This window comes from Panthera uncia, assembly GCF_023721935.1.
Source record: "Panthera uncia isolate 11264 chromosome E2 unlocalized genomic scaffold, Puncia_PCG_1.0 HiC_scaffold_20, whole genome shotgun sequence".
NCBI classification, from domain to species: Eukaryota; Metazoa; Chordata; class Mammalia; order Carnivora; family Felidae; genus Panthera; species Panthera uncia.
This window is the reverse complement of record NW_026057589.1, coordinates 14654173-14681648: the sequence shown is the minus strand read 5'-3', so window position 1 is coordinate 14681648 and position 27476 is coordinate 14654173. Positions and strand designations below refer to the sequence as shown.

The 27476-nt window shown below is 38.9% G+C and overlaps 1 protein-coding gene across 1 annotated transcript in view; it reads right to left on the bottom strand.

Moving 5' to 3' along the window:
* CNTNAP4 (contactin associated protein family member 4) overlaps nt 1-27476 on the bottom strand; it is a 251334-nt gene that overhangs the window by 208659 nt on the left and 15199 nt on the right. Inside the window, exon 2 of the mRNA XM_049622706.1 lies at nt 5187-5297. Within this exon, the coding sequence (XP_049478663.1) occupies nt 5187-5297 (111 nt within the window). The remainder of the gene's footprint in view (nt 1-5186; nt 5298-27476) is intronic.

Sequence of the window (27476 nt, the reverse complement as noted above, 5' to 3'; positions counted from 1 at the left end):
AATTGCTAAAAAAGTAAAATATTTTACATAAAGGCATCAGATCGCCCTAGTTCACAAACTTGGACTACGATATAGAAGAACGTACTTCAAGCTAATACTGAACATAAAAACATAGTTTTTGTTTTGCTTTATAATTAATCAGAAAAAAAAACCAACACTTACTACCAGAGTTATATGGAAGCCTGAATTCCCCAAGATTATCCTTGTAATTTATATATTTGGTCCCATGAGGTCTGCTAAAATGTGGTTAACTGGCAGGGCACACTGAACAGTTTAACGTTCTCTTGGGACTGTGCTTTTCTTATCACCATACCAGAGCCAAGATTATTTTCAATAGAGCCAATACCATTTCAATGCTATCAATAAAGCCAAAACCATTTCAGTACTATCCCTATACTTCCAGTAGAAAATTAGGAAATTAAAGCACAGTGGTTAAATACTTTTCCCGTCCTTAAGTAAGAAGTAGTAGTCATTTAAACCCAAGAATGGTGAATTGGTCTCAGAGATGTCTAATACAGAAGTGTCTGCTTTTCACCTAAAATTTTATGATCCACTGGAGTGAGTAGGAGAGTAGGTTAGCTGAGGTTCAAGCGTGCTGGAGAAGCACGTGTTCTGTGACTACAGGGGTAATTCTCAGGGATCTGACTCTTCAGGGATCTAGTCGGGTTTCAGTGCTCTCATCTCAGTGTTAAGAACTGTACATCTCCTAGTCCTGGAGATGAATTACGGCATGAGACAGAAGAATTGGGCAGAGCTGGTAAGAAGGCATGTATTCACTGCCTGAATCAACGTGGACGTGCATGCCCCTTGCAATTCAGATAATTGTTCAGGGACATAGGCTTACTCGGGCACCTCAGATTTTGGGGTAATGGGAAAGCAGGTGATATAGAAGCAAGCAAGCTGGTAATATCTTTTCTTCTCGAACAAACTACAATAAAAGGCCATCCCCATATGCACCAAATCCATATTCTTCTCAGTCAGGAAGCTTGCCCACACCATCTCTGGTCCTAGGGACCTCTATGCACATTCCTGACCCACACCCACTGTACCAATGAGGCTGCCCTTTCTTTAGGCTTGAGGTTTTTTTTGGTGCTGTGCAAAACCCATCTCTTATTCTTTTCCTCATGAAGAAAGTCTTGGTTATGAAGTATATTAATGCTATCATTTTAAAATGTGATAATTATAAAAGATTTTCTGCAATATGTTTAACAGCAGGAAACATTCACCTCATCTGTCCTCTTAAGCACTGACATGTAGCATGCATACCTTGGGGATTTATCTTTTGGGTTTTAATTTAGGCATAATAGTTGTATGTGAAGAAGCACAATGATTTAGGGCAGTAAGAATCACCAAATAATTCTGCATAGAATGTCATAATTATTCTCATTAGGAGTACATCCGAAAATGGGAGTTCTCTCTGTCCATTAGCCAAATATGCTAATTTCTCTACAGATAGATGCTTGATGTTAACAGCAAATTCTATGGGCATGGGGAAAACATTGCTCAGCAGGCATTTAGAGTGGAAGGGTTTAACTGCAGTGAAGAAAAACAGACAATGGAGGGGTCCCTGGGTGGCTCAGTCGGTTAAGCGTCTGACTTCAGCTCAGGTCATGATCTCAGTTCCTGGGTTTGAGCCCCATGTCGTGCTCTGTGCCGGCAGCTCCGAGCCTGGAGCCTGCTTCAGATTCTGGGTCTCCCTCTCTCTCTGCCTCTCCCCCACTCATGCTGTCTCTTACACACACACACACAAAATAAACATTTAAAAATTTTAAAGAAAGAAAGAAAGAAAGATAAATAGACAACGGGAAAACAAAGACAAACATTCAACTTTTAGGAAAATAGGATATATTCCGACCTTACAGAATAGATGACAGAAAACTTGCAGAATTTTTCAGTTATGGGAGCAATCTGCTATATAAATAAACACAGGTACATATGTATATCTACACTCATACCTATAAATACACGTAAGTATGATAGTTTTTACTGCTTTATGATTTTACATGTGTACACAAGTATATCAGTTGGCAGTAACCCATTTCCTAGGTTTCTCGAGTACATCAAAACTAAAACTTTCATTTGGATTACACTGCAGCCTGAGGGACAGTTCTGCATCTGTGGCCTCATTATATTCTGTCGTACGAACACACTTGGACTATCAAATGGCACGCTAGAGCCTGTCTGAACTTGACATGGACACTAGTTAACTTTAGCTGCCAATCATCATTCAAACTACATGGAAGCTGCAGCAATATGGCAGAATATAAAGGCAGAGAGAGATTTCATTCTAATACGTAGCCAGTATTAGCAGGGATGGGTTTTTGTTCATCTGTGTTGTTTACCCTTACATCTGGATTATATTCCTCTGAGCTATGAGATCTTTCAGATTCAAACTTGGAGGCATCCTCCCAGTACGAACAAGTACGGAGAAGTCCTTTCCTCAGGGGCACTCTTCCCAGCTTCCCAGGACTGCTTTAACTAAATATCACTAACTGGGCAGCTTAAAACAACAGAACTTATTCTCTCACAGTTTGGGAGGCTGGACATCCAAAATCAAGGTGTTGGCGGGGCCATGCTCCTCCCCTTGTAAGCTTTAGAAAAGACTCCTTCCCTGCCTCCTCCTAGCTTCTAGAAGTTGCTGGCGATACAGACATTTCTGAGTTTGAAACCCCATCATTCCAACTTTTGCTTCCATTTCTACATGTTCCATTTCCACATGGCCTTCTTCTCTCTCTCCGTCTCTTCTGTCTCTGTGTGTCTCCAAATCTCATTCTCTTTACAAGGCCTGATCTGGAGCTCACCCTAATCCACAATAACCTAAACCAATAAGACCTCAACTTGATCACACTGCAGAGACTCTAGATCGAAATAAAGTCACATTCATAGGCATCAGGGTTAGAATTTGAATGTATCCTTTTGGAGGACACAACTCAAACCACAACAGCACTCAAGTGGCAAAATTAACTTAATATACCTCCAAAAATGTTCATTTTTCTTCATCCCTCCTGAGAGATTCATTATGTTCAACAGTATCTTTTTCTGGTCTTCTTCTCCCGCCCCGGGGCCTAGTTATTTTCACAGTTACCCATGGCATTTATCTCATGGATGGAGAACAGCCGCTGGATAAGCTTGATTCTTCGTTTCTTGCTTGTTTGTTCTTTGGCTCTCAATTTTCTAGATTCCACAGGAAAGAGGTCACTCTATCCGTGTTTCTGGGAGACCTAGGCCTTTATTTGTTGATTCAGTTTATTTACATGTGACCTGTTGACTTGGTTAAACACCCTTCCACAGCCTGATCTAAATATACTACAAGGAATGTTGATAGTAGAAATAATATATAGCCTTTAATAAATCACTCAAGAGCTGACATTCCTTTGTGAACACTTGATGTAATTAAGAGGGAAGAAAAAAGAAAAACTAAATAAAAAAGAAAAAAATGTAATCAAGTAGGTTGACAACCAGCAAAAGATAATTAAAATGATCCTGTTTTGTTTCTCCATTTCATTAACATGCAAATGAGATTCATGAAGTTTGATACTGTGGTTCACCAAGAGCCAGAGAAACGAATTAAGAATGAAAATGAGTCTCACTGGCGGAGACTTCTGACGAGTCTATAAATTAATGAAAAATACGATTTGATCCGATTCATAACTTATATACATTTTGTGTGATTTATTGAATCTCAGCAAATGAAATACAGATAAATAGTTAAATTAAATTTTGTATCCTTCCATGGGCCAAATCCTAGGAAAGCTCCTATTTCTCAAATAGAGCAGTGGTAAATGTTATACCCTGCCTTACTTTGGAAAGGAGTATAAGAGAGAGACCTCACTGCAAGATCACTGCTGTGATGTCAGCATTCCTGCTTGGAGAAGCACAGGTTCAAGAGTTGGACTGGTCTGCAGAGGGGCTAGGAGAGCTCACTTGCCTGTGGTCAGGAAAGAATTCAGAATTGCAAATAGGGAGAGAGAGTCCAATAACCCTCACTCTAAGGCAAATAAAAGGAACGGACAAGCAGTATCTACACAAATATATCCAAGGCCCCACAAATTCCCTATTTGATCAAGGATCTCCGTTCTTACTCTCCAGTGATGCTTTCACACTCAGATACACCCATAGGTGACTGTCGCAAATAATATGAGATGACATTTTAAAATAAACTTAAATTTATTAAGTCATGCTAAGGTGTTAGATATTTATCATGTGTACCAGATGGCAAAACACAGACACACACACACACACACACACACACACACACAATTTGATCTATGTGTTACATCCAATGTGCATCATGCTGAAACACTACAACAGCACCGAGGATAACATCAAGGAGAAAAATGAAAAGAAGTGGCTGACATATGGCATGCAAGAAGGGGATAATAAATGAGCAAATCACGGTTTCAATAATATATGATGTCGATGTCTATTTTTTCCATGGTTGCTAAAAACGTTTTCTGTGTGAGAACTGCCAAGCCTCTTTCTATAGAATGTGAGTGCAGATGGCTTTTGCCTTCACGTATTATGGAAAGGGGCCATGATGATGCTGTCTCTAAGTGCACAGAGTTTTGAAATTCTCTCTTAGTTCAATGGCAAGTTGCCTTTTAATTATCTGCGCTTTCCCTTAAACATATTCAAGCGATCAAACACAACCTACCTATGAGACTGTCAACAATATGAACTGCATATTCCTAGAGGAGCATGAAACTTATTAAGTTCCCATTCCTCCACAGGAGAGAGAATCATGCCATCTACACTGAGAATTGCGCAAACTGAGGGCTCCTTATTTTTAAATAACTAGCATCTTTGAAAATTACTTCTTCTCACAAGCTTCCTGTTTAACTTGAAATAGGGGGTCAATTAGATTTTTCATGGCTACTATATACATAATGATTAGATCTTGTTTTAGAAACGTTTACGTCATAAGATAAATATAAAAGCTCACCATACTGAAGGATTTCAGTTCTTTGGGTGCTGAAATGATGACACGAGCTTTAAAATAGGATGTAACCCTTTGCCATCCCAGAACCAGTCCTATAAGTCATATACTTCTTGTGAGTTTCAGCCATTTGCTTATGGAGACATGTAGTTCCTTTTATAATATGTCACTTATAATGATTTCATTAAAAGAGAATGGAAAATTAGGGAGATTCAACACAAACCAATCAAAAGGTAAAAAGCAGACTTACCATCTCTTCGATTTAGCCTTGCAAATCCAGGACCGTGACTGCTAGAAAGTTCAGATGAACTGCTGAACGATGCCGGAGACAAGGCAGACACCAGGGGCTCATCACAATCATCTGCCAAAAGGGAAAATCCACATTGAGGTTAGAACAGTGCTGACAGCTTTCTTGGATTCCATAGGCCAAACAAACAAAACAAAAAATACTAGGATCTCTAACAATATGCCCACTGCTTATGTGCAATTTTCTCCTAGAGACCTAATAAGTTCAATAAGAAAAGAAAAAAAAAACTTAAAGACAAGAGAATATGAAGAAAAATGTTGTAGAAATTATAAAATAATATAATATCTTGAGATAGAAAAGATTTACCTAAGCAAGAAACAAAAATACCTAATCAGTATACAAATTTACAAGTAAATGTATGTAAAGAAAGATTTATAAATAAAACTATATTAAAATCAAGAAATCACAGTTGCTAAAAGATGCGTAAAAAAAAAATCACATGTGGAAAGTACATGCAAAACAGCATGTGATTAGTATTCAAAATTAAGGAAAACAAAATAAAATAAAGACAAAAACTACTTTTAAATTGGTTCGAAAAAACACTTGGAAAAATGGCACAAGGCAAGACCAGAGAGTTCACATAACAGAATGTATATAAACCGATGTTCAAACTCATCAGTAAAAAGAAGTGTAAATCAAGACTACAATGAGATGCTATTTTACAGATAGTATATTCACAAGATTTCAGAATTCTGACACTACCAGATCATCCAGAGAGTGTGGGCCAAGAGAAGTTCCAACAGGTGGGAGTGTAAATCTGAGCACCTATTTTAAAAACATAATTTGTCACTAGCTCGTGCATTTGAACTTTTCTGTACCCCGATGTTCCTCCAATTCCATTGACATGGATGTCCTCCTGGGGAGAACGTCCCCATGACGAAACACTGGTCTCAAGGAGTTTGCCTTCCTACCCAACGATGTAATACAAATACCAGTATCTTCTCTGTCCATTGAAAAGAGAAAAGTTGCGAATCACTGACCTAGAGAAACTCTTGCATTTGTACACCAGGAGATGTGCAATTTCTGGCAACATTGTTCATAATAGGAAAAAATTGTTGACAACCCAAACATCCAATGACCACAGAACAGGTGAATAAATCACAGTACTCTTCACAATGGAAAAACATATAGCAGTACAAAGGAACTACATCAACGCACACAGAAGATAATGGTTGGATCTTAGAAACAAAACAGGTCTGATAGTTTTGAGAATCTTAAAACTAAGTAAAGCTAAGTAATACGTTGTTTAGAATACACATAATTTTAAAAAAACAAAGAAATGAAAAACATAAAACTCAGGACAATGGTTACTTCCAGAGGAAGGAGATGTGTATGTGTGTGTACATACATGCATGTATATATCAAGACACAAGCACATACGGATATATACAAAGTATATACCTATCATCTATCTTGTTAATGTGTATCACATATAAAATTAAAACTAAGGCATGAAGAGAGAGGGAAAGTATAAGAATAATCTCATGGAAACTGAGGGCTCATGGGGGGTGGGGGAGAGGGAAAGTGGGTGATGGGCATTGAGGAGGGCACCTGTTGGGATGAGCACTGGGTGTTGTATGGAAACCAATCTGACAATAAATTATATATGAAAAAAAAAGAATAATCTCATGGAGACAATGTTGTAACATATGTTTTATTTTATTCAGGTAATTCTTCATTCCATGCAACCTTTACATATTTGTCTTTTATTTTATACAATTATTAAGTTGTTGTCAGTTTTTACTCTAATCAGAAAAAATATTTGTCTCATATTTAGGATTTAACACAACTGGTAATTAAAAATCAGGCAGGGTTATTGTCCCAATTATTTACCAATAATTTAATTTAAATTAAATTAAGCTAGGGATTATCTAAATTCATCTGAAATTTTATAAAGCTTATTCTGCCTGAACAGTTTAAAAAAAAAACAGTCGTTGGTAGTTTCATTGTTAAAGCATTCAAACTACAATATTTTTCTGCAGTCCTATTTGAAATGTGTTTTTCTTTAAAGCCAAATGTCTCAAGTATAAGAGATAAGTAAAAATTTGCCAACTTAACATTGGCATGCCTTTCAGAAGAATTTGCCTGAGATGGCATTTTACTTTTTAAGACTGTCTCATTTTCATTTAAAGCACACTTTTTCTTCCTGCACACCTGAAATTCTTTAGCTGACTCTTAAGACAGACTTGATAACTGGCCCACAGTTCCTGCAGGTCTATTGATTGGCTTAAGTACTGACACCATCGATCTGGTGCTAATTCAAGTATTAAGGAGTGTAGACATAAAGAGACACACAATCCACAGAGTGATGAAGGAAGTTCTGATTGTGCCCAACCAGGAGTAACTACCAAATGGCTTTCGTACACTGTGCAAAAGACAATGTGTGCATCTGCGCGTACAAATGAGTGTGTTATCTCTACAGGGGGTGCACATGTGGGTGTGTGTTTACCAGAAGTACAGTCACTGTTGAATCATTATCAGTATTCAGGTGTACGTGTGACCCAAAAAAGCGTGTTTAACTGTAATTCTCAATCAATTATGCAGATGCAAATCGATGTTTCAGACATAAAATGTCTCTCCAGTGCAATCACTCTTGAGGGCATATATTTACTGCTCATTTGTTTTTGCCATTATAAACTGAGAATCAATACTGTTCTATTTTTAGCCTAAAATGGGATTAAAATAAGAGAAGGTGCGTTTATTTCATTTATGGGGGAAAGAATATGGGGTATGGAAAATGGATCAGGGAGGCTTCTGGTGTTTGGTAAACTTCCAGTTGTTGGCCTGAGTGGTGATTACATGGTGTTATTATGTTTTGCAATGAGCGTACACATATCCCCATGATCTATGGTATGTTTATCTGGCAATAAAATATTCTAAAGTTATTCTTATATAAAACTAATGATAAGGGGTGCCTGGGTGGCTCAGTCGGTGAAGCATCCGACTCTTGATTTCAGCTCAGGTCATGGATCTCTCGGTTTGTCAGATGGAGCCCTACATCAGGCTCTGCACTGACAGCATAAAGCCTGCTTGGGATTCTCTCTCTCTCTCTCTCTCTCTCTCTCTCTCTCTCTCTCTCTCTCTCTCCCCCCCCCCCGTCCTCTCCTGATCATGTGCTTGCTTTCTCTCCCTCTCTCAAAATAAATAAATAAACATTTTTTTAAAAAACTAATAATAACAGGGGCGCCTGGGTGGCTCAGTCGGTTGACTATCCGACTTTGGCTCAGGTCATGATCTTGAGGTTTGTGAGTTGGAGCCCCGCATCGGGCTCTGTGCTGACGGCTCACAGCCTGAAGCCTACTTCAGATTCTATGTCTCCCCCTCTCTCTACCCCTCCCCTGCTCATGCTCTGTGTCTCTCTGTCTCTCAATAGTAAATAAATGTTAAAATTAAAAAAAAAACTAATAATAACCAACACACGTTCAGTGAGCACGCTGTACTAAGAACTTACCCATTTTACACAGAGTTATTAATCTTTACTACTCTTCTTTAAGATACCAATATTACTGTTATTTTACAAGTGAGGTAATTGAAATACAGACTTTAGTTAATTTGCTTGCCTCACTGGAGTGGAACCATGGTATTTAAAAAAGTGAGATGGGGTCTAGAATCCAGTGTGTAAGAACACTATAACTACAACTATTATTTCTTTAGGTTGGGAGTATATGAATTTCACCAGATACCATGATGACATAAATAACATCTCTCTCAAGAAGTTGTACACTTCAATTCCAGATGTGCCAAGCAACTTATTACCAAAAAACCATAAAGTAATAAACAAACAAACAACAAAACTATTGATCTTTAATAGTCCTGAACCACAGGAGCAAGGACTCAGACAGCAGTAAGGAGTCTGGAGTAAAAGGAATATTTCCCTCAAGACACTAATAAAATGGAATTCTAGATTAAGTGTCAGTCTCCTGTGAATTTAATTCCAGAAAACAAGTTTTCTCTGACTGTACCAGTAATTGCAGTAAAATGCAGGCCCTGGACATAGCTGAGAACCACAACAGGAGGTGAGTTAGACGCCCCAGGGGAATTCAGCAACATCTGGAGACACTTTGAGCATCACAACTTGGGCATATTCTAGAATCTAGTGGGTGGAGACCAGGGATGCTGCTTAAACATCCTATGGTGTACAGGCAGCCCTCACGACAAAGAATTATCCAGTCCCAAATGTCAATAGTGCAGTGGTTGAGAAACCCTATCCTAGACTCCAGTAAAAGAAACTGGGTGAACTCGTCTTCTCTGGAGTAATCTCTCATCTAGCACTCCCGGTTTCCTCAAACTCTCATGATTATTAGCTCTAATTTACAGCTTCTCAGAGTGCATATGAACATTGTTCAGAGTGCATAAATATATGTCAGAAATGAAATAATATACTGAAATAATATTCTATTTATTATATACTGAAATAATCTGAAATAGTATGCTATTTCAAATCTGAAATAATATACTATTTCAGTTCAAAACATAATAGTATTATTTTTAAATAAAATATTATATCACATCATTACCATCCTGGTTCCTTCACTAGGGACATACATATGTGTCTCAGACCATGAATCTGGAGTTCTCTCTTGTCCATCAAGAGAGCAGACACAGAATTGAAAACAAGAGGGGTTAATGTCTGGGAGGAGACAAGAGCCCCAAGCAGGGGTTTCCTCTCGGTATTTATTGAGCTCTCAAGATCTTATACCCATGGTGAAAGTGGAAAAAACAATCAGACAGTAATGATTAACTTGTGTGTGTAAGAAGCAAAGGGTCTGGGGGGGCATGTGGAGTTTGTGATCAAAGTATACTGGCACCAGATGGATATAACAAATGATATAACAAGTTACTTGTGATCCTATTATAATATCTCTCTCACTAACCCTGGGCCCTTTCTCCCTATGGTGGCGGCTTTCTGCCCTAAGCTTTCTTAACCCATTTATGTAAGTATAAGGACTTCTTGAACTTATTTCCCACATATATGTACATATATTATTATACACATAATAGTATACGTGTATTATAGTATACACATATATGTATGTATAAATTTGTATAGTTGGATATGTCAAAATGTGTACTTATATATGTATAATAAGCATAAATATGTTAATACATGATTATAATACATATATGTACACCCATATGTATGTACATATACATTTATTAAAATGTATACATGTACATGTGTATAAAAGCTGTATCAATGCTAAGTTAGCCATCAAGTTCTAAGTGATGGCATATACTCACGGTATGGTATCCTTATATAAATATGTATCCATATATTTTTGTATGTATACATATTATATACACAAATGTGTTACTAATAAAAATATATAATCATATGTATTATGCATATATGTATTATATATACATATTAATAAATATGAATTCATACCTACTTGAAATATACATCTACATTACATAGTTTATACATATGTATGTATAAGTATATACATATATACATTTAGATGTGTAAATAATATTTTGTAGATTTACATGCTATATATGCATTAGCACACATGTAGTTGCATGTCTAAATATGCTACATAATATGTACATATTATGCCTTATATAACATCATAAACATATACATACATTTACATACAACACCTGTATTAAATATACCATGTACATATTTACATATGTAAATATATAGTGTTCAAGTGTGGTGCCTTTGCACACCCACCCCTGCAAGTCTCCAGGGGACTGCCCTCCACAGAAGCTGCCAAGCAGGGAGAGGATGACGCGGCCCCCTTCCTCCTGCTGTGAGCAGATGAGCTACTGGGCCTGGGGCCCTGACCTCACCCCACTTCTCTTCCAGAGCTGCGGCCCACTCTCCTCTGCTTCCTGCACATTGCTGGCACGTGTGTGCCCCTCGCCCCCCTTCTGTCCAGCACTTGCTCTGCGTTGGCGTGGAAGCCCTAACTCCCAGCTCCCCTCGGGCTGTCTTTTGACACTGAGAAGGAAGGTTTCTAAATTGCAGGAGCAGGATGGAACTTCTTCCATGCCCTCCCCAACTTTTTGGACAGGAGGCCCTGGGAGACTGAGGCCTTCCAGGCCCAAGTGCTGCTTTTTGTACCCCCCACCTCTCGCACATGGGTTGGACTCAGCTGTCTAACTCCCATCCCAGGAAGACAGCTCTGACCTGTATCCTGCCATCCCCCTGAGAGCTAGGGGGAGGGACAAGGGTCAACTCAGCTTCCACCCAGGCTTTGGGCTGCCGCAGTGCATGCAGGGACTCAGCTCCCACCCCAACACCTCACCCCTCATCGAGCTTGGCGATGGAGAGGCAGCCAAGGGGAGCTGCCCTGACCCCCGGAACCAGGTGAGGACCCACGGCACAGCCTGATCTCTTTATGATGGTTAGGGGAGGGGAGCACATCTAGGTCAAAGTGGCACAGGCGCTCATTAAGACTCCAGTCACTAATGACATTTAAAAATTCAATCATTATGGGGGAAGGCTTGTACTATTCAGCACGGTGAACAGGGCATGTTTGGTTAATTAGTGTCTTTTTCTATTAGAGGAAGAAATGGACATCTCTCTTACTTCTCTCTGTTTTTCCAAAATTATATTATTTTTTGTTCAACCTTTTTCATAGTCATATTAGAATTTCCACATTAGCCTTGATACAGTTAGAAATGTGAAACCAGTTTTTAATGTTTTTGTAAAAAAAAAATTCTATACACTGATTACATGTAGAAGACAGTTTTAGTGAATCGTTAGAATGTCCATAGTAACCTAATTTATATTGAGACATTTTCTCACACACTCATATGCATGCACACACACACACACACACACACACAAATCTACAGCTTTCAGGTCAACATCTCAGAAAAAATCACCATTTCTTCTTCACACGAGAGAAAAACTTACAATTGTCATTAAAAAGACAATGATAAATTAGATCTCTGGCAAACTGTGTATATAAAAAACTCAAGAGCCTGTTACAAATAAAGATGCAAGCTATAGTGAAAGTATTTTAATACAGCTCGATCGAAAGTAATTTAATTTTATTTTATAAAGGGCTTTAATGCATAATTCTCATAAGTAAGTAAAAGCTGTTCAGTTTTTAATAAAAGTAATTCAATTTTCTTAATCTCTGTGTAATACTACCTGTACTAAGATAATAGGTATATATTATTAGCTGCTTATGTTCTCAGTGCTTCACATGTATTAACTCATTTGATCCTGACAAATACCCTATATTATTTGATAGTATTAACTCCATTGGACACTTGAAGAGAAAGGTACACCATGGTTAAATAATTTACCCAACAACACAGAAATCCTATTCTGAGCAAGTACACTGTTGAAACAAACACTGGTAATCTAAAATATACTTGACAAAAAAAATAGAGCTAATTTTCAGTAGCATCCGGCTTAGCTGCCTTCTCTATTATTTGGAAAACCTGCCAAAATTACTTGCATGCCTGCTAATGGATCATGTTTCCCAGACGAATATTCATTGGAGAGGACAGGATAGGATAGATAGAAAACATACTTAAAGTATTTAAAAATTCCCATACAACTAGAGAGAGAGGTGGGACCTGTGACAGGGAGCTTTGGAAACATTAGAATCTGAGTCTTTTCACAAAGACCTATTCCAAATATGCCATTGACAGAATCAGGATTAAGGAATGACCTTCCCTTCCAGATATATATTTCCTGGAACAAAATGTTTTACTCCAATCTATATTATTGGAATTGTCATTCAGTTGAAAGTAGAAATCAACTAATTTAAGAAAGTGTGGAATTATGCTAACATATATCAAAAATATTGTATACAAGCCAAGATCTTATCTGAAAAATTAGACAACATTGTCTGAGTCAACCATAAGCCCAGTCTGAGTTCTACAAATGGTCCAGGCCTAGTTTCAAGGTTCCAGGAGTAGTCCCATCTCCCTGCCCTGGAATGACACAGGATCCAGTCCTTCAGGCACCTCTGACTCTTGTCCAGTGAGAAATTGGATATACAAATGGGCAATGGCCAGATTACATGCAAAAATAGAACTGTGACCCATAACCTACAGTAACCAGCCCAAGAAGCCAACCTACTATCTACAGTAATAAGCCCAAAAAAGCCAAACACTAACCCCTGTAGCAACTGGCCCTAAACAGTCAGGACTTGTCTAATAACTTACAACCTCCCTAATTTTTGCCTCTGCTTCCAAGTTAGCACTGGATAAATGTATTTAGTAGAGATTTCTAAATCTCTACCAAATACAGAAGAAACCAAATACACACATCTAATCAATCACATAGGATGCCCTCCTTCTACTTAGCCTGCTTTCAGCTTCCTCTTACCAGCAGCCTCCAATGCAGATATACCTGAAGCCTCCCCTTTTTTTTCCACTATAAAGCTTCCCCCCCACCCCGCCCCCCCTTGAGTCTCTGCCAAACATAAGTGATGGTGGCTGGCTCTCTTGCTATAGGGAACTCTGGCTAACTAGCCTTTGCTTGTTCTCAAAGTCTCCTTTATTTGCATGATAATGAGTTCTTCCCAACTCTGCAAGCTCACCCCCTTATTGTAACCATCCCAGGCATTCACTCACACATCAAAGAAAAGCCACAGAAGTCCATCCTAAGAATTTACAGAAGACCCGGGAATGTATGAAAAGCATCAACTTCCTGATAAAAAATATATGGATCAGCACCAGGCTGTCTCTTCTGTGGAACATGCACCTTCAGTAATTCTCCTAGCTGCATAGGAGAATCACAAGGGGGAGATTTAAAACTTGCCTGTGGCTGTGCCCCATTCCAGGTCATTCGGACTTACTTTGTCTGGGGTGTAGTTTAGCCGGGACACCGTGATAGTTTGGAGACCGGTAAAATAGACTTGCAAATTAATTCCTATCTAATGGAGAGTTTTGTTCCTTTCAAAGGCACTTTATGCTTTTCCTACTGCTTTATGAGGCTGTTTAAAGATTGAAAAATGGTTATGGTGTTACACCCCACCCCATTTTCCCTACATAGCTAAGTCAACTGACAGTGTGTGGAGGCAAATACTCCACAGCCACATTCTGGAGAGAAAAAAAAAAAGAAAAAGAATAAGTTTTAAGGATAGTGATACAACTGGGCTAAAATAAAACATAATTTTTCAAAAGAGCAGGTAACAAAATACAGGCCAATCCTGATTTTTCTCTCTCATCATCATCCAAAATAACATTTCAACTCAATTAAATACCACTGAGTATATACTACTATTAAATTCTTTTAGCCTCTTTGAGTATTAAATTTGACCTCAGCATAAAAATTAGCATTCACTTGAGGATACTAGCTTTAGATATATTAAATAAGACAAACATGAGCTTCTAACTTTGTCAGTGGCTTAAATCTAAAAATAACATATTGCTGCAATTTAAAACAAGCAAGCACGTATTGGCATTTTTTCTAGAACGGAGTCAGACTCATGGGGGGTTTTCTAGTTGTCAAGAATTCATTATTACAGCAGCCTCTCAGTTTCTAGGCATTTTCTCCTATATAAGCCATGGGTGAATTATATACATAACTGTTAATACTCCGTGATGTTAATGGGATAAGCTTTCACTTGGAGGCAAACACTGGCTTAGTGCCCCAAGTTAGATCCTTGGTTTGAATCGCTTTCCCAATTAATCTCCACAATTAATGGATTAATGGGAAGGCAGTTAACTTTTAATGACAGCACAGCCAGAGGCTGATTGATTTTAGAGGCTTAATAGCAACTATTTAAAGTCCAGATTTTAGGACAAGGAAACCTACAAATCCAACAAACAAAACCAACCAAAGGTGAAAGGGTAGAACAAATAACAAAAAGCAAAGAGAGTATGAGGGTTCCAAGAATCTGCACACATCACAGACTCTTTCCGACAAAATGGGCACATGTGACACCCACATGAATAGACTGAAGGCTTGTTCACGTATCTCTAACCAGTTCCTTTTATGACCGAATCTAAATTTCAGAACTGACTTTTGATTTCAAAAGAACTTAAAGAGAGAAACTTTACATGAGTATAAACCCAAAATAATTCCAATAGATTAAAGAATGTAAGATGTTTAAAACAGTGATAGAGTCCTTTCACAAAATTAGGATTTGTGTGGAGTTGGCGCGGGGAGGGGTTCAGAACATTAATAGGGGTGTAACTTAGATAAGATATAAAGTACGCTTCAAAATAATAAAGCTGATGCCCAGTCTAAAGCAAACTCACATGTAAGGTTAAAAACTGGTAGTTGAAAAAAATGATAATAAATGCAAATAAAAATGATGTTCAGCAAACATGGGGTCTATGCCTTTCACAATCTAAACACAAAACAGTCAAGCAAGAAAAAGGAGGAAAGACAGAGAAAATATCACGTATACATGAATCCAGTGAGGTTCTGTCCACAGTTGCTCAGACACAGATTCTGGAACATTTACAGTTTAAGCTCCTACACAGAAGTTTATGTGACCCCTCCATTAACTGCAAATGACATAGATTAAATTGACTTTAAATCTATGATAGAACAGCTAAAGTCAAATGGTAATCAAGACACGGCTTTAAAACAGAATAGGTTTAAATGTATATTATAAACAATTTTTCATCTCTTTTTTCTTCTTTTTTAATAGGCTCGTGTAAAAACTCTTGAGTGAACTATTACAGATAATTGTTTGTTTTTCACAGCCCAGGAAGAGAGGCAGAGGAAGTAAACGGCTGCTGTAGTAGTTTGTTATTTATTGCTGATGTAACAAATGACCACAAACTTGGTGTCTTAATTATCTTACAGTTGTGACGTCAGAAGTCCAAAATTAGCTTCATGGGCTAAAATAAGGTTTCAGCAGGGCAACATTCCTTTTGGAGGCTCTGGGGGAGAATGTGTTCGCTTCCCTTTTCCAACCTCTGCAGGACCACTGCCTTACTCAGGGTCTCTGATCACATCTCTCCCCTCACTCCCCTCCTGCCCGTTTTCACTAATGAGAATTCTGACATTGAGCCCACCTAGATAATCCAGGATAATCTCCCCATCTCAAGAGCCTTAATCTAATAACACCTGCAAGGTCCTTTTTGCCTTATAAGGTCAAGTCAAAGATCCCAGGGATTAAGATGTGGACATCCTTAGATGGCCATTACTCTGCCTACCACAGTTACCAACTTGTAGGTGTAGAACCAAGAAAGGAATTTTTTTTGCATATTCTGTGGCTCAAATTATTGCCCACTGATTGTTAAAGAACACTTCTGAGTCTGATGTGGGGACACACATATATTGCTTTAACGAGGAGACCTCCTGTTTTTGGTAAGCCGTTAAGAGTTAATGGAATCCACACATAGGATTATAATTTGAGACAGACAAGACTGGTTCATTCCCAGAACCATTTAGGAGATTACCCCAAGCCTCTCCTCAATGCACAAAACTGGGACATTCTGAGCACCTGCTTCCTCTCCAAGTCACAGCCATACTCCCCCTTCCCCACTGATATTCCCCCTGAGAGCCACCACCTCTCACACCCTTCTGGAAGGTACCTCCTTAAGCTGAACAGGTACCTATTATGGCACCTGTTAGGTGGTCTGCAGCCCCACTTCCTGGGACGAAAGTGTCTGGAGGGTCAGCATCACGTGGTACCTGGCGCCTCACGCAGAAGCCAGTCTATGGTGGAGCGCACTGATTTCAAATACAGCTTCGGAGCCATCCTCCCTGGGCTCAAGTCCTGCCTCTGCCAATTACTAACTGATCTTCCACACTTTATTTAAAGTGCCTTCCCCATCTCTAAATGGGGATCATGATGATACTAAGGTAAACAGGGCTTTCTGAGGATTAAATGAGTCAGCAGATAGAGGAGTACTGGCACCTGTGTATAGTAAGTACTACGTAAGTGTCTGTGATTGCTGCCTTAAGTGTTTATTATTCTGAATTCAAAAACTTCAGGAGTTGGAAATGAATAAAATTTAGCTGGATATCTCTTACAAAATCTTATTATCAGAATTTTCCCTTGAGAAGGAGAAAGAAAGAGGGTAGCATTTAACATGCCTAACCACAATGCCATCTTTGCTCTAAAAAAAAATTGGTACAGAATTATTAACCCCAAAAAGGAAGTAGAATGTCCTTGTGATGCACTGTCTTCCTATTAAGAAACAATTTTTAATGTCCTAAAAGGCCTTATTTTTCTTTATGTCCCTCGAGCTTTAGATTTGTTTCATTTGCTCCGGAAAAATAGAATTTAAGGCAGCCTATGATGCAGAAATGGAGTGGCCACCATTCCCAAGGAAAATGGAAAAGAATTCAGAGAACACAGGCATCTCTTCATTAGGACACCTTTGATGATGTAGTTAGAATGTTCAGAGCATTCATGCTGTGCCCAGCTGTATCGCATGTGCATGAAGTCACAGCAATGATGACCTCCTAAGTATGTGCTATTTCCATTAACTGATATTTTCAACCTGAAATTGCCATGTTTTAGACTTGGATTCCTAGCGGGAAAATTGAGTAAGCCTCAATTCAGTTCCTATTCTAGTCATATTAGATGATATTTCGACATTTCTGAGCAAATACGCAATTTTATTACTAAATTATTTTGAGAGTTGTTATTTGTACCTCAAAATATCACACTTAAAGATGAAGGCTGAAATGCTTCACAGTGATGAGGAGTTTTTCTGCAGATAAATGCTTTTTAATAGGCAAGCCCGTAAAGCAATTCTGATAAACAGCTATTTCTGACTGAGGGTGGGAAAGAGGGTACCAAGCCAACTAGAAACAATAAGCTTCCCTGAGTAATAACGTGAAATTAGATGGAGGATATTTCTGTCTCATTGGTTGAGATTATTGTGTTTGATTTCATAATCAAGCAACGGATAAGCTCCGCTGGCCTTGGGGTACACTTCCCTGGTTTTGGCAGCTTAATTAAAAGCTGGCTGAGCAGATGTGAGCTAGCTCAACAAGAGAACAGGCTGATGATACCTGGTCCGAGCTCTGGAACCTGATTCCAGCAAGGCCACACCCCCACCACAGAACCACCACTCTCTCAAGGACACCAAGATATTTCCAGTCCCTTATCTCCTTAAATACTAGTAGTGCCCTGGCACAGGCCCCTCCCCACTGGAAAGATAGCCAAGTGTGTGAACCCCTCAGAAGGCAAAATTCTAAGGCAGCCCCTTATTATGGACATCTGGTATAACCTTCTCCCCTTGAGTGCAGGCAAAACCTGTGAATCCAATGCAATATCATTCCCGTGATCATGTTACATTAAATGGCAAAGGGTATTTTGCAGATGTCGTTAATTAATTAAGATCCCTAATTTAGCTGACTTTTAGTGACTCAAAAGGGAGATTATCCTGAGTGGACACAACCTGATCAGGGGAGCCCTTCAAAAAGTACTGAAGGTCAAAGACACAAAGAAGTCAGAGAGACATGAGGCATGAGTGAAATTGCTCCCACCGCCCTTGAAGGAACAAACTGCCATATTGCGGAGAGAGCCATGTGGTAAGCAATGGTGGGTGGCCCCTAAGAACTAAGAACGGACCCAGACTGACAGCAAGCAAGAAAATCAAGGGCCTCAACTGCAAGGAACTAAACTCTGCTAAGAAATATGTGAGCTTGAGAGGATGCCCAAGCTTTAGATGAGATTGTAGGATGCACCCTTAGCATTTCTAGGTTGTTCATCTTACTGTAACCCTTCCAACATCCCGATAACATTCCTTATACCAAATACTGGGAACTCATTTACTTCCAGGTCTTTCAATATATCTGAGTTCACATATTATTTACAAGTACCATTATGTTAGCTGTAATCGTTATCTTAGATGTACGTACATCTCAAATTAGACCAGAAATTATTTAAAAATAGAAAACACATGTTTCCATTCCTTTACATATCCCGCCATCATCTGCTTTTGGCTTCAAAACATAATTCTTTAAAAAATCTTTGAATAGTTGCCATTTGACTTTAGAACTTAGAATAATTCGCTTAAAATAATCCTTAGAACTTTGAATATGCTGATGGGATCATGGGATTGCCATGATATGTCATTTGTTTTTTGAAGACTACCATGCCTTAAAACTGATAATTCTTGTAGCACAAGACAAAACTCACCAGTGTCGTTCAAAATTTTTCTTTTTAAATGCTAATTGCTTACATACTTCTACTCACACGTCTCTGGAATTAGAATAATGTATAGTTTTTACCTTGTTTTCAGGTATAGAAGTTATCGCTTTCATGTTAGTTCCTACAAAATGCTGCCGAGTTGACCCAGTATTTGTTTACTTGTTCACATCCTCACGTCTCCAATATAAAAGACCTCTTCTCCTTGACCCATCACTCAGGTACTTCCCTGGCATATGTCATAGCATCTCATCTGCTTCTAATCTACTAAGCAGCCTAAGGCATTAGTAGGATGAACTGATCCACGCCAGTGTATCAATGACATTTTAACTGGAGCCTTCTAGAGAAATATGCTAAGAACAGTAATAGTTACGTGTATTGCATGCTATGTCTCAGCCACATTAAATCCTTACAAGAACCCTGTGAGGAAAATATTATCTCCATTTTCTAGATGTGATTTGAAGGCCAAAGAATCTAAATTTCCTGCTAAAGGCTTTGGGCTTATTATTTCTTTCCATTCAACACCTTTACTTTGAGACAGAGATTGAGAGAAAGAGAGAGAGAGAGAGAGAGAGAGAGAGAGAGAGCGTGCATGCCAGCAGGGGATGGGCAGAGAGAGAGGGAGAGAGAGAATCCCAAGCAGGCTCTGCTTGTCAGTGCAAACCATGAGATCATGACCTGAGCCAAAATCAAGAGTCGGACGCTTAACCGACTGAGCCACTGAGGCACCCCTCAACGCCTTTACTTTGAATGACCACATCACGCTACCAACAGAGCTCTCCCACTACATTGCCTGAACTGTGAAAGAGTTCCTTGAGCAACTACACTGAATACGTTGTCCTAAGTGGACACGACCTGGGATAGGTGAGGTTCTTTATATAACAGACAATGGAACACAGCCTGTGCCGTGACATTTCTTTAAATGTACATCAGTGATACCCCAGATATCACCTGCAAAAAGTTGGCTCATTTGACTTTTTGAAGATAAAACACTGTAATAAATGAAATTAAAAATCTCTACCAGGTTTTTGTTCCACTCCTTTGCTTGGTTAAAGAGATCCCAAGGGTCTGCATATCAAAAAACCTACAAAAGTGTGGTTCTCCTGGAGATGGCTTGCATCCCAGTTGGCCAGTATCCCTGTGGGCAGTTGAGCCCTTGGAGAGCTTTATATGGCTGCAGCCACCATCGCTTCCAGGATGTGGTCACTCCACTCACTGGCTTTCTGCCTGAATTTCACAATCTAATGAATTTCTCCACTTGGAGATTCTGAGAAGTAAGGGAGATGATTCATTTTCAGAAATACCAAATAAAAGCTGTGCTGTCTAGTTAACAGTAGGTTTACAACCTAAAATGGAGTCCCGCCACCCCCCACAATGGAGTCCCAAACTCTTGGACACTTCACTTCCTGGTTCTTCTTCCCCTCTCCATTTCATGGACTTATTTTTGCGGGCTATGCAATGGGCAAGCGCCAAAATACAAACGAGGGACTGAAGGTCTCTGTGTCACCTCAGGAAATGTACATTTGTTCCAATCAGACTACTTTTTGCCTTACATGGGTACAGGCGATGTGTGGGTAAGGCTCAACTCAGCCAATGAGGAATCGGGAGGGACGTGCATGCTAGGAGATAAACTGTCTGCTGTAACTGCCCCCGAGTGTGCCTGTCCATCAGACACCCGCTTTTGCAAGAACGCTGATTAAAGCCTTGCTTCGCTGTGCTCCAAATCTCCGTGTTCCTCCTTTGAATGGGTCAGTGAGAGATTGAAAGTTGAGGCTAGCATCGAGGCTCTTGCTGTTTCTAGCACTGCCCCTCCTCCCACCCTACCTCCCCCCCCACATGAATGGGGTAACCTAAATAACCTAATTGCCCTCTACAAAACCCAGAACGTTCATTCTAAACTTATCTTCAATTCTACTTCCCCCCATCCCATCAACCCTTCCTATGAATGCTCCGAGACCATTATATTTTGATTAAATGAGCAGTTCCTTTCAGGGTCACTGCTCTGTGCTGCTCCAAGACCATCAGCTTGTAATCTCCTCCAGGAGCCATTGAGCCTCACGCTCAAATGTCCTCCTTGTCCTCATGGCACCCCATGTAAGCCTCTTGCACAGTAATTAATACATTGAAATTCTATGTTCACATGTTTCTTGTCCCAGTCTAACTGTTCAACCCCAAGGTGCAGTTGGAAAGGCCCCATGCTTCTGGCTGTGGGAGTAAAATGAAAAAGGTAGATGCAAGGACACTGAAAGATGAAGAACCGCTAATTTGTAACTACTCAAATAGAGGGGGGAAGGTAGCAGAGGAAAGCGTCTCGTAGGTTTTCTGATTGTGGATTATCAGAAAAAGATGAGGCATCTGATACAAAGATGAGGGGACAGAACAGCAGACGTGATTTCTGGCTTCTAGGTTAGTATCTGATTTATCAGGCCTTGTAGTGTAAATAATACTTCTAAAGAAATATTTAAAACAGACATTTTTATGTCTTCCAAATGCCAAACAAAATCATAAAGGGCAAGTTGTTTGGAGTGCTTGGGTAAAGTGGCCTGAAAACAGCATGCTGGAGGATTTACATATAACCATTAACTGAGTGAAAGCTTATCTAATGATCGATCAATCAATGGATTGATCCTAAATTTGGGGGCTTCCTTCTGTTTAGCAAATGCTGGCAAACTTAAGAGATGGCAACCAACTATTTTATAGCCTAAAAATATACATTTCAATTAAGTTGAGGGAAGTTTAAGTGATGGACCGGAATCAGGATCTTCCTATAAGCTTCCTAGCTCATTCTTTAGTACTAAGGATTTAATTTCCATTGTCAACTAACTCATAATATGCACATCTGGAAGAACAGGTCCTTTTTTATTTTTTAGAGCTACAACATAATAAATCATATATAGTATTGTGGTTGAATAAAAATAAATATAAATAATCATCTTTTATAATAGTCCATTCAATAACTCAAGTTGTTTGCAATGTAGATCATTTATATTGGTAAGGCACACTCCTACCTATTAGAATTTTGTAGATATATTTTCTGCTTTCAAGCAAAATTTAAATAATAGTGTATTACAAATGGTGAAATCTAAATGACCAAGAATTGTTAGATAAACAGGATCATCAGTTGAAACAGGTTTCCAAAGACCAGTTGCTGGTTTTGTTGGACTTGAAATTTGGATGTTCAAATATTAAAACACTTTTCAAAAGAGAAGTTTCCTTCTTATTCTTAGTAAATCCTGTGTGTTCACTTATCCATTAGTAAAGGTTATTTCTTTACAACTTATCTGAGTAAAAACCTTCTGGGTTTTTCTGCATAGCTGGACAGGTAGAGGGACATAGTTTAAAAATGTAATAGCTGACATTGGAGGGAAACTCAAAGCCTCTAATGCCTCCTGTCATATTTTTAAATCTCACAAGACTGCATAACACCACAGAACATACTGGAGAACTAGAGGGGCGGTTATTTCGGCTACTCTCAATGTTTGGGATATCGAATATAGTCAACAATTCAACAGAATTCACCTCTGGCCTCTGAATCCTTAGATCTAGCAAAAGAAGTGGGTTCAAAATGATGTGGCATATCCAAAATTGGTACCATTAACATTTAATGAACTGCATCATTTCTTTTTTTTCTTCTTCTTCTCTCTCTCCCCTCTCTTCTATTGTGAGAACAGAGTCTATCCATCTTTGTAGGCCTGTTCTCTAGCATGCACTTCAACAGGGCAAGCACTGGGTAAATGTTTAACTAAACTGAACATAACTTGAAGAGAACATGGTAAAATTTTAATCAACTTTTGCTATTCTATTTTATCTGCATCCTCTTTTTACACACACATTAAGTGGTAGATACTTCAACCCAGAATGTATTTGTCCCAAAGTATTTAAGCAAACCAACTATAGGAATTCAGCCTTTTGTCATTAGAGACAAGTCTTGAACCTCTACTGTTTAAGCCAAGTGGCTGGGGTAGGGGTAGATATTTGAGAGGGAGACAAGAAAACATCATAGTCATCAGTCACAGGGAAGAAGAATACTCCATGAAAACTTCAATTCAGGATATATTCTTGTTCCTTCCAGAAGTAAAAGACTTCATTAAAATGCAACCATGTGTGACACCAGAAAGTATTTTGGATGAGCCTTATCTCAGAAAGATTTTACTCAATATGTCACCATGGCAAGAATCTTTGTAAAATATTGCATTATACATAATCACACACAATCTCAAGCAAATTTAAATATGATCCTTTGTAGGCAGGTTGGAGAAGAGAATGGAAGAAAAAAAAAAAGAAACCAATATGAAGGCACTTAACATTCCTTAAACAGGAAGAAAACAGCTACACAGGAATAGCGTATTATCCTTCTTGGAATGTAAACACATTAATAATAAAACAAAAGTGAAAGCAGTGAGCTGGAATTGACCTCTCTGCGCTCTGATGTATCTCTGTTTTCAGTGAGTCATGACATTTTGTCAGTCTTACATGCTCTCATGGAAAAAGTCTGTTGCCTGCTCCTTATCGCTGTTGTCACTATCTGGGTTATTCTGTAGCTCTTATTGCTTCTTACATGAGTTAATTTATCAGCTAAATATCTGCTTTCTATATTTCCAGGTTAGATCCCATTGCCTTGCCTTTCCCTCAGCATTCCTATCCTTCACAGCCCAGGAGTTTTACCTTTACAAAACACAAATCTAATCAATGTCACATATGTGTGTGCACGTAACCACTTATAATATTAAGATGACCCATAGAGATCAAATACGTAGGGCCTCCCATGACCTGCCTGCTTCACAACTATGCCTTTAGCTTTATCTGCTACCATTCCTCGCCCTCAGTCCTCCTGGACTATGTGTGGCGCATTCAGAGGCTCCATGCTTTCGTGGGGCTCATTCTGACTGGAATGCGCCTCTCCCTTCTCTGCCTCCTGGTTCTCCTATTCATCCTTCAAGAAACAGCTTTCTCTGGAGCTCTGCCTAGAACAACCCAAAAGCCTTGCCTCTCACACTGTGCTGTGCTTTTCGATAGGACCAGAAAGTGGCAAAGCTGAGCTTGAAGCCAAAAGAGCAATGAGCGTGTGGTCTGTAATGACACCGGTCACCCTATCAGCACCCTGAACAATACTGTACATTTTGTTGTACAGGAAAGCAAAACCTTAGACATAAAATATGATTTCAAAGGCTGACATACCTGGAAGCCAAAACTTCCATTCTCAAATTGTTAGCAAGAAGTTACTGATTGTGACCATTTTAAACATTTCAAAACCACTGATGCTGAAGACGTGTAATGATAGGTCACACGCTAATATTTGTTGAGTGAATAAATGAATAAAATGAGTAGAGTGTGTTGAAACCCCAAGAGGCCTCAGAAATTACAAGGGTGAGGAAGGCTTTAACAGACGGAAGGAACAATCATGTAATCCAGTGAAGAGTAATTGTATGAAACCAAATATACCTAGGGATTGTAAACATTATTTCACCAAGAATTTTTATAATATATTTAACTAGTATTTCTTCCTTAAGCATAATCCTCTGAATCATCAGTGCCAAGTGAAAAATAACCAGGGTCCCAAAGCATACAATTTCAGAGTTCATTTAACATGGACCATATTCATCCAGTGTAATTCGTGGGGATAAATTTCTGAACTATCCACTCAAAGTTGGTGAAAAACACAAAAACTCATCTTATATCAATTCTAGTAGTATTACTGGTCATTTATTGATTTTTAAAGGACAGGAGAGGAAGCACATGGTAAACAAGAGTTTACCAAATAAATCAGAATGTCATTACTCCAGGAATCTAGATTGAAATGGAGTGTGTGTCACAGCCTGCCTTTTATTAGTGACTGTAAGGCATGTCTTTCTGTCGTCCCCATTTAGTTTTGGTTCTCTGAATGCACGGATTCCTGATTTTATACCCCTACCCTGACTACAACAAGAAACTCACAGGTAACTCTTTGAGAGTTTCAGTGGATAGATGGATAATTTGCTTACCCAACCTCCAAAATCCAGAAACTCTAGGGTAACTCTGATATTTGTTTTTCTGTACATCTCATCAGAAGCTTGTTTAGAAATAAGCAGAACCATGGAGGAAGGGAAGGGGGCAAAATAGTTACAAACAGAGAGGGAGGGAGGCAAACCATAAGAGACTCTTAAATACAGAGAACAATCTGAGGCTTGATGGGAGCATGGGGGAGAGGGGAAAATGGGTGATGGGCATTGAGGAGGGCACCTGTTGAGATGAGCACTGGGTGCTGTATGTAAGCAAGGAACCATGGGTATCTACCTCAAAAACCAAGAGCACACTTCACACACTGTATGTTAGCCAATTTTTAAATAAATTATACTTAAAAAGATAATAAAATAAATAAAATAAAACAAAATAAAATAAAAGAAACTGCTGAATGCCCAGCAAGGAAAGAACGAACGAACGAACGAACGAACAAAAGAAAGAAAGAAAGAAAGAAAGAAAGAAAGAAAGAAACAGAACCTTTGAAATGGCAACTGGGCAGACAGGCAGGGACTTAGTCTCCTTGCACCTTTTGCATTTAGAAGAAGGTATAGCTTAAGAAACATCCATTGAGGCACCTGTTGGGATGAGCACTGGGTGTTGTATGGAAACCAATCTGACAATAAATTTCATATTAAAAAATAATAAAATACAAAATACAAAATAAAAGAAAAAAGGAAACATCCATTGAATGTAAAGTACAAAACTTATCACAACTCTCAGTTTCAAACGCTCCATTGGTTCTGGGCATCAATTTTGTCTTTTAACTAAAAACAAAAATAGTTCATTCCAGGAGAAGAAATAAATTTCAACTCTAAGTTGAAACATTTGCTTGTACTATTTCATCTGGCATTTTGCCAAGCATATGAAATGTGTGATTAAATACATTTATTTTCAACAATATCCTATTAGTTCCAAGCTATAAAACTACGAAGGTGTACTTTGTGAGAGACTGCCTTAACTGCAGAGTCACAGAAGTCCACCCAACAAATTTATTATACAAATTAATAAGAAATTCATTTTAGACCAATTAACTAAAGCCCGATGAAATCATTTTCCCTTAATATTTTTCACTTGTGTCATCAGGAAGATGAAGGAACTAGCAAGCATCTTGTCAATATTGTCATCAAAGAAAACAGTATTAAAATGGAAGTCTCACTGCTTTGCTTGATAGGGCAGATCTTTAAAGGCGTAGTGTATTGCTAATACAAGGGAAGAAGGAAATTTTAAGAGCCTCAGGCATAACTATACAAAGAACTGGGCTAGATGAATAGGGGTCAATAGTCAGAGAAAGAGGGAAGCACAAAGTGCCCTTAATGCTTCTGATACTGTTCTTTTTTATAAATGGGTTGGGATTAATGAGGAACCCCACTCAAAGACATATCTGATATTTCACAGAATCCTTTCCACTCTCTGGGAGACAATCTCAAGTAGCACAGGTGTTGATTTAGCAATGGAAACAGCTCTCATTCAAAATTGTAAATCTGAAATGTTTTCTTTTTCATTTTGATCTTCATTAAATTTGGGTTGCTTTCCTTGACTTTGGAGGGAATAAAAATATTGAGGAATACTAGTCTGTTTTCATGAGATGTTGAAATTTTTCTCAAAAAGATGAAAGAAATCATAAGGTTTTTAAAAAGGAAGACAAAACTCTTACGACAGCAGAAGGATTACCAAAATCAGTACCAAGGGAAGAGTGATATGGCATTTAAGGGGCTCTTGCCATAAATAATGACTCATGCCTTTTGGAGAAAACGTGAGGCTCATGGGGACAACCAAAAGCCAGTGTCTGCAGCAGCCCATCAGAGGCCGGGGCATGGAGCTCCTGAGAGGGACACATGTAGGGGGGATCGGCAATGCTGCTGAGGGCTGCAGAGAAGAGACAGCGCTGTGTAGAGCTGACAGGACCAATTGATGAGTGAGCGGGTTTCCTGCAGGGTGACAGATGTGCTTCTGAGATGTGTCAGACATGGCAATCTCTACCCACCTCCTCTGATCCACGCTTGAACAAATGATACTGCTAGAAGAGACACTGAACCATCTTCAAGTGTTATAAATCCTTGAGCAGGAAAGGGAAGGGTGTAAGACAGCTACTGCTTTAAATTTCTCCTTCCAAAAGAAATTCAGATTTTCTTGCCAGACGAAGGGGACAAAGACGGGGACAAAGACGTTGGAACCCTTCATGACCTTG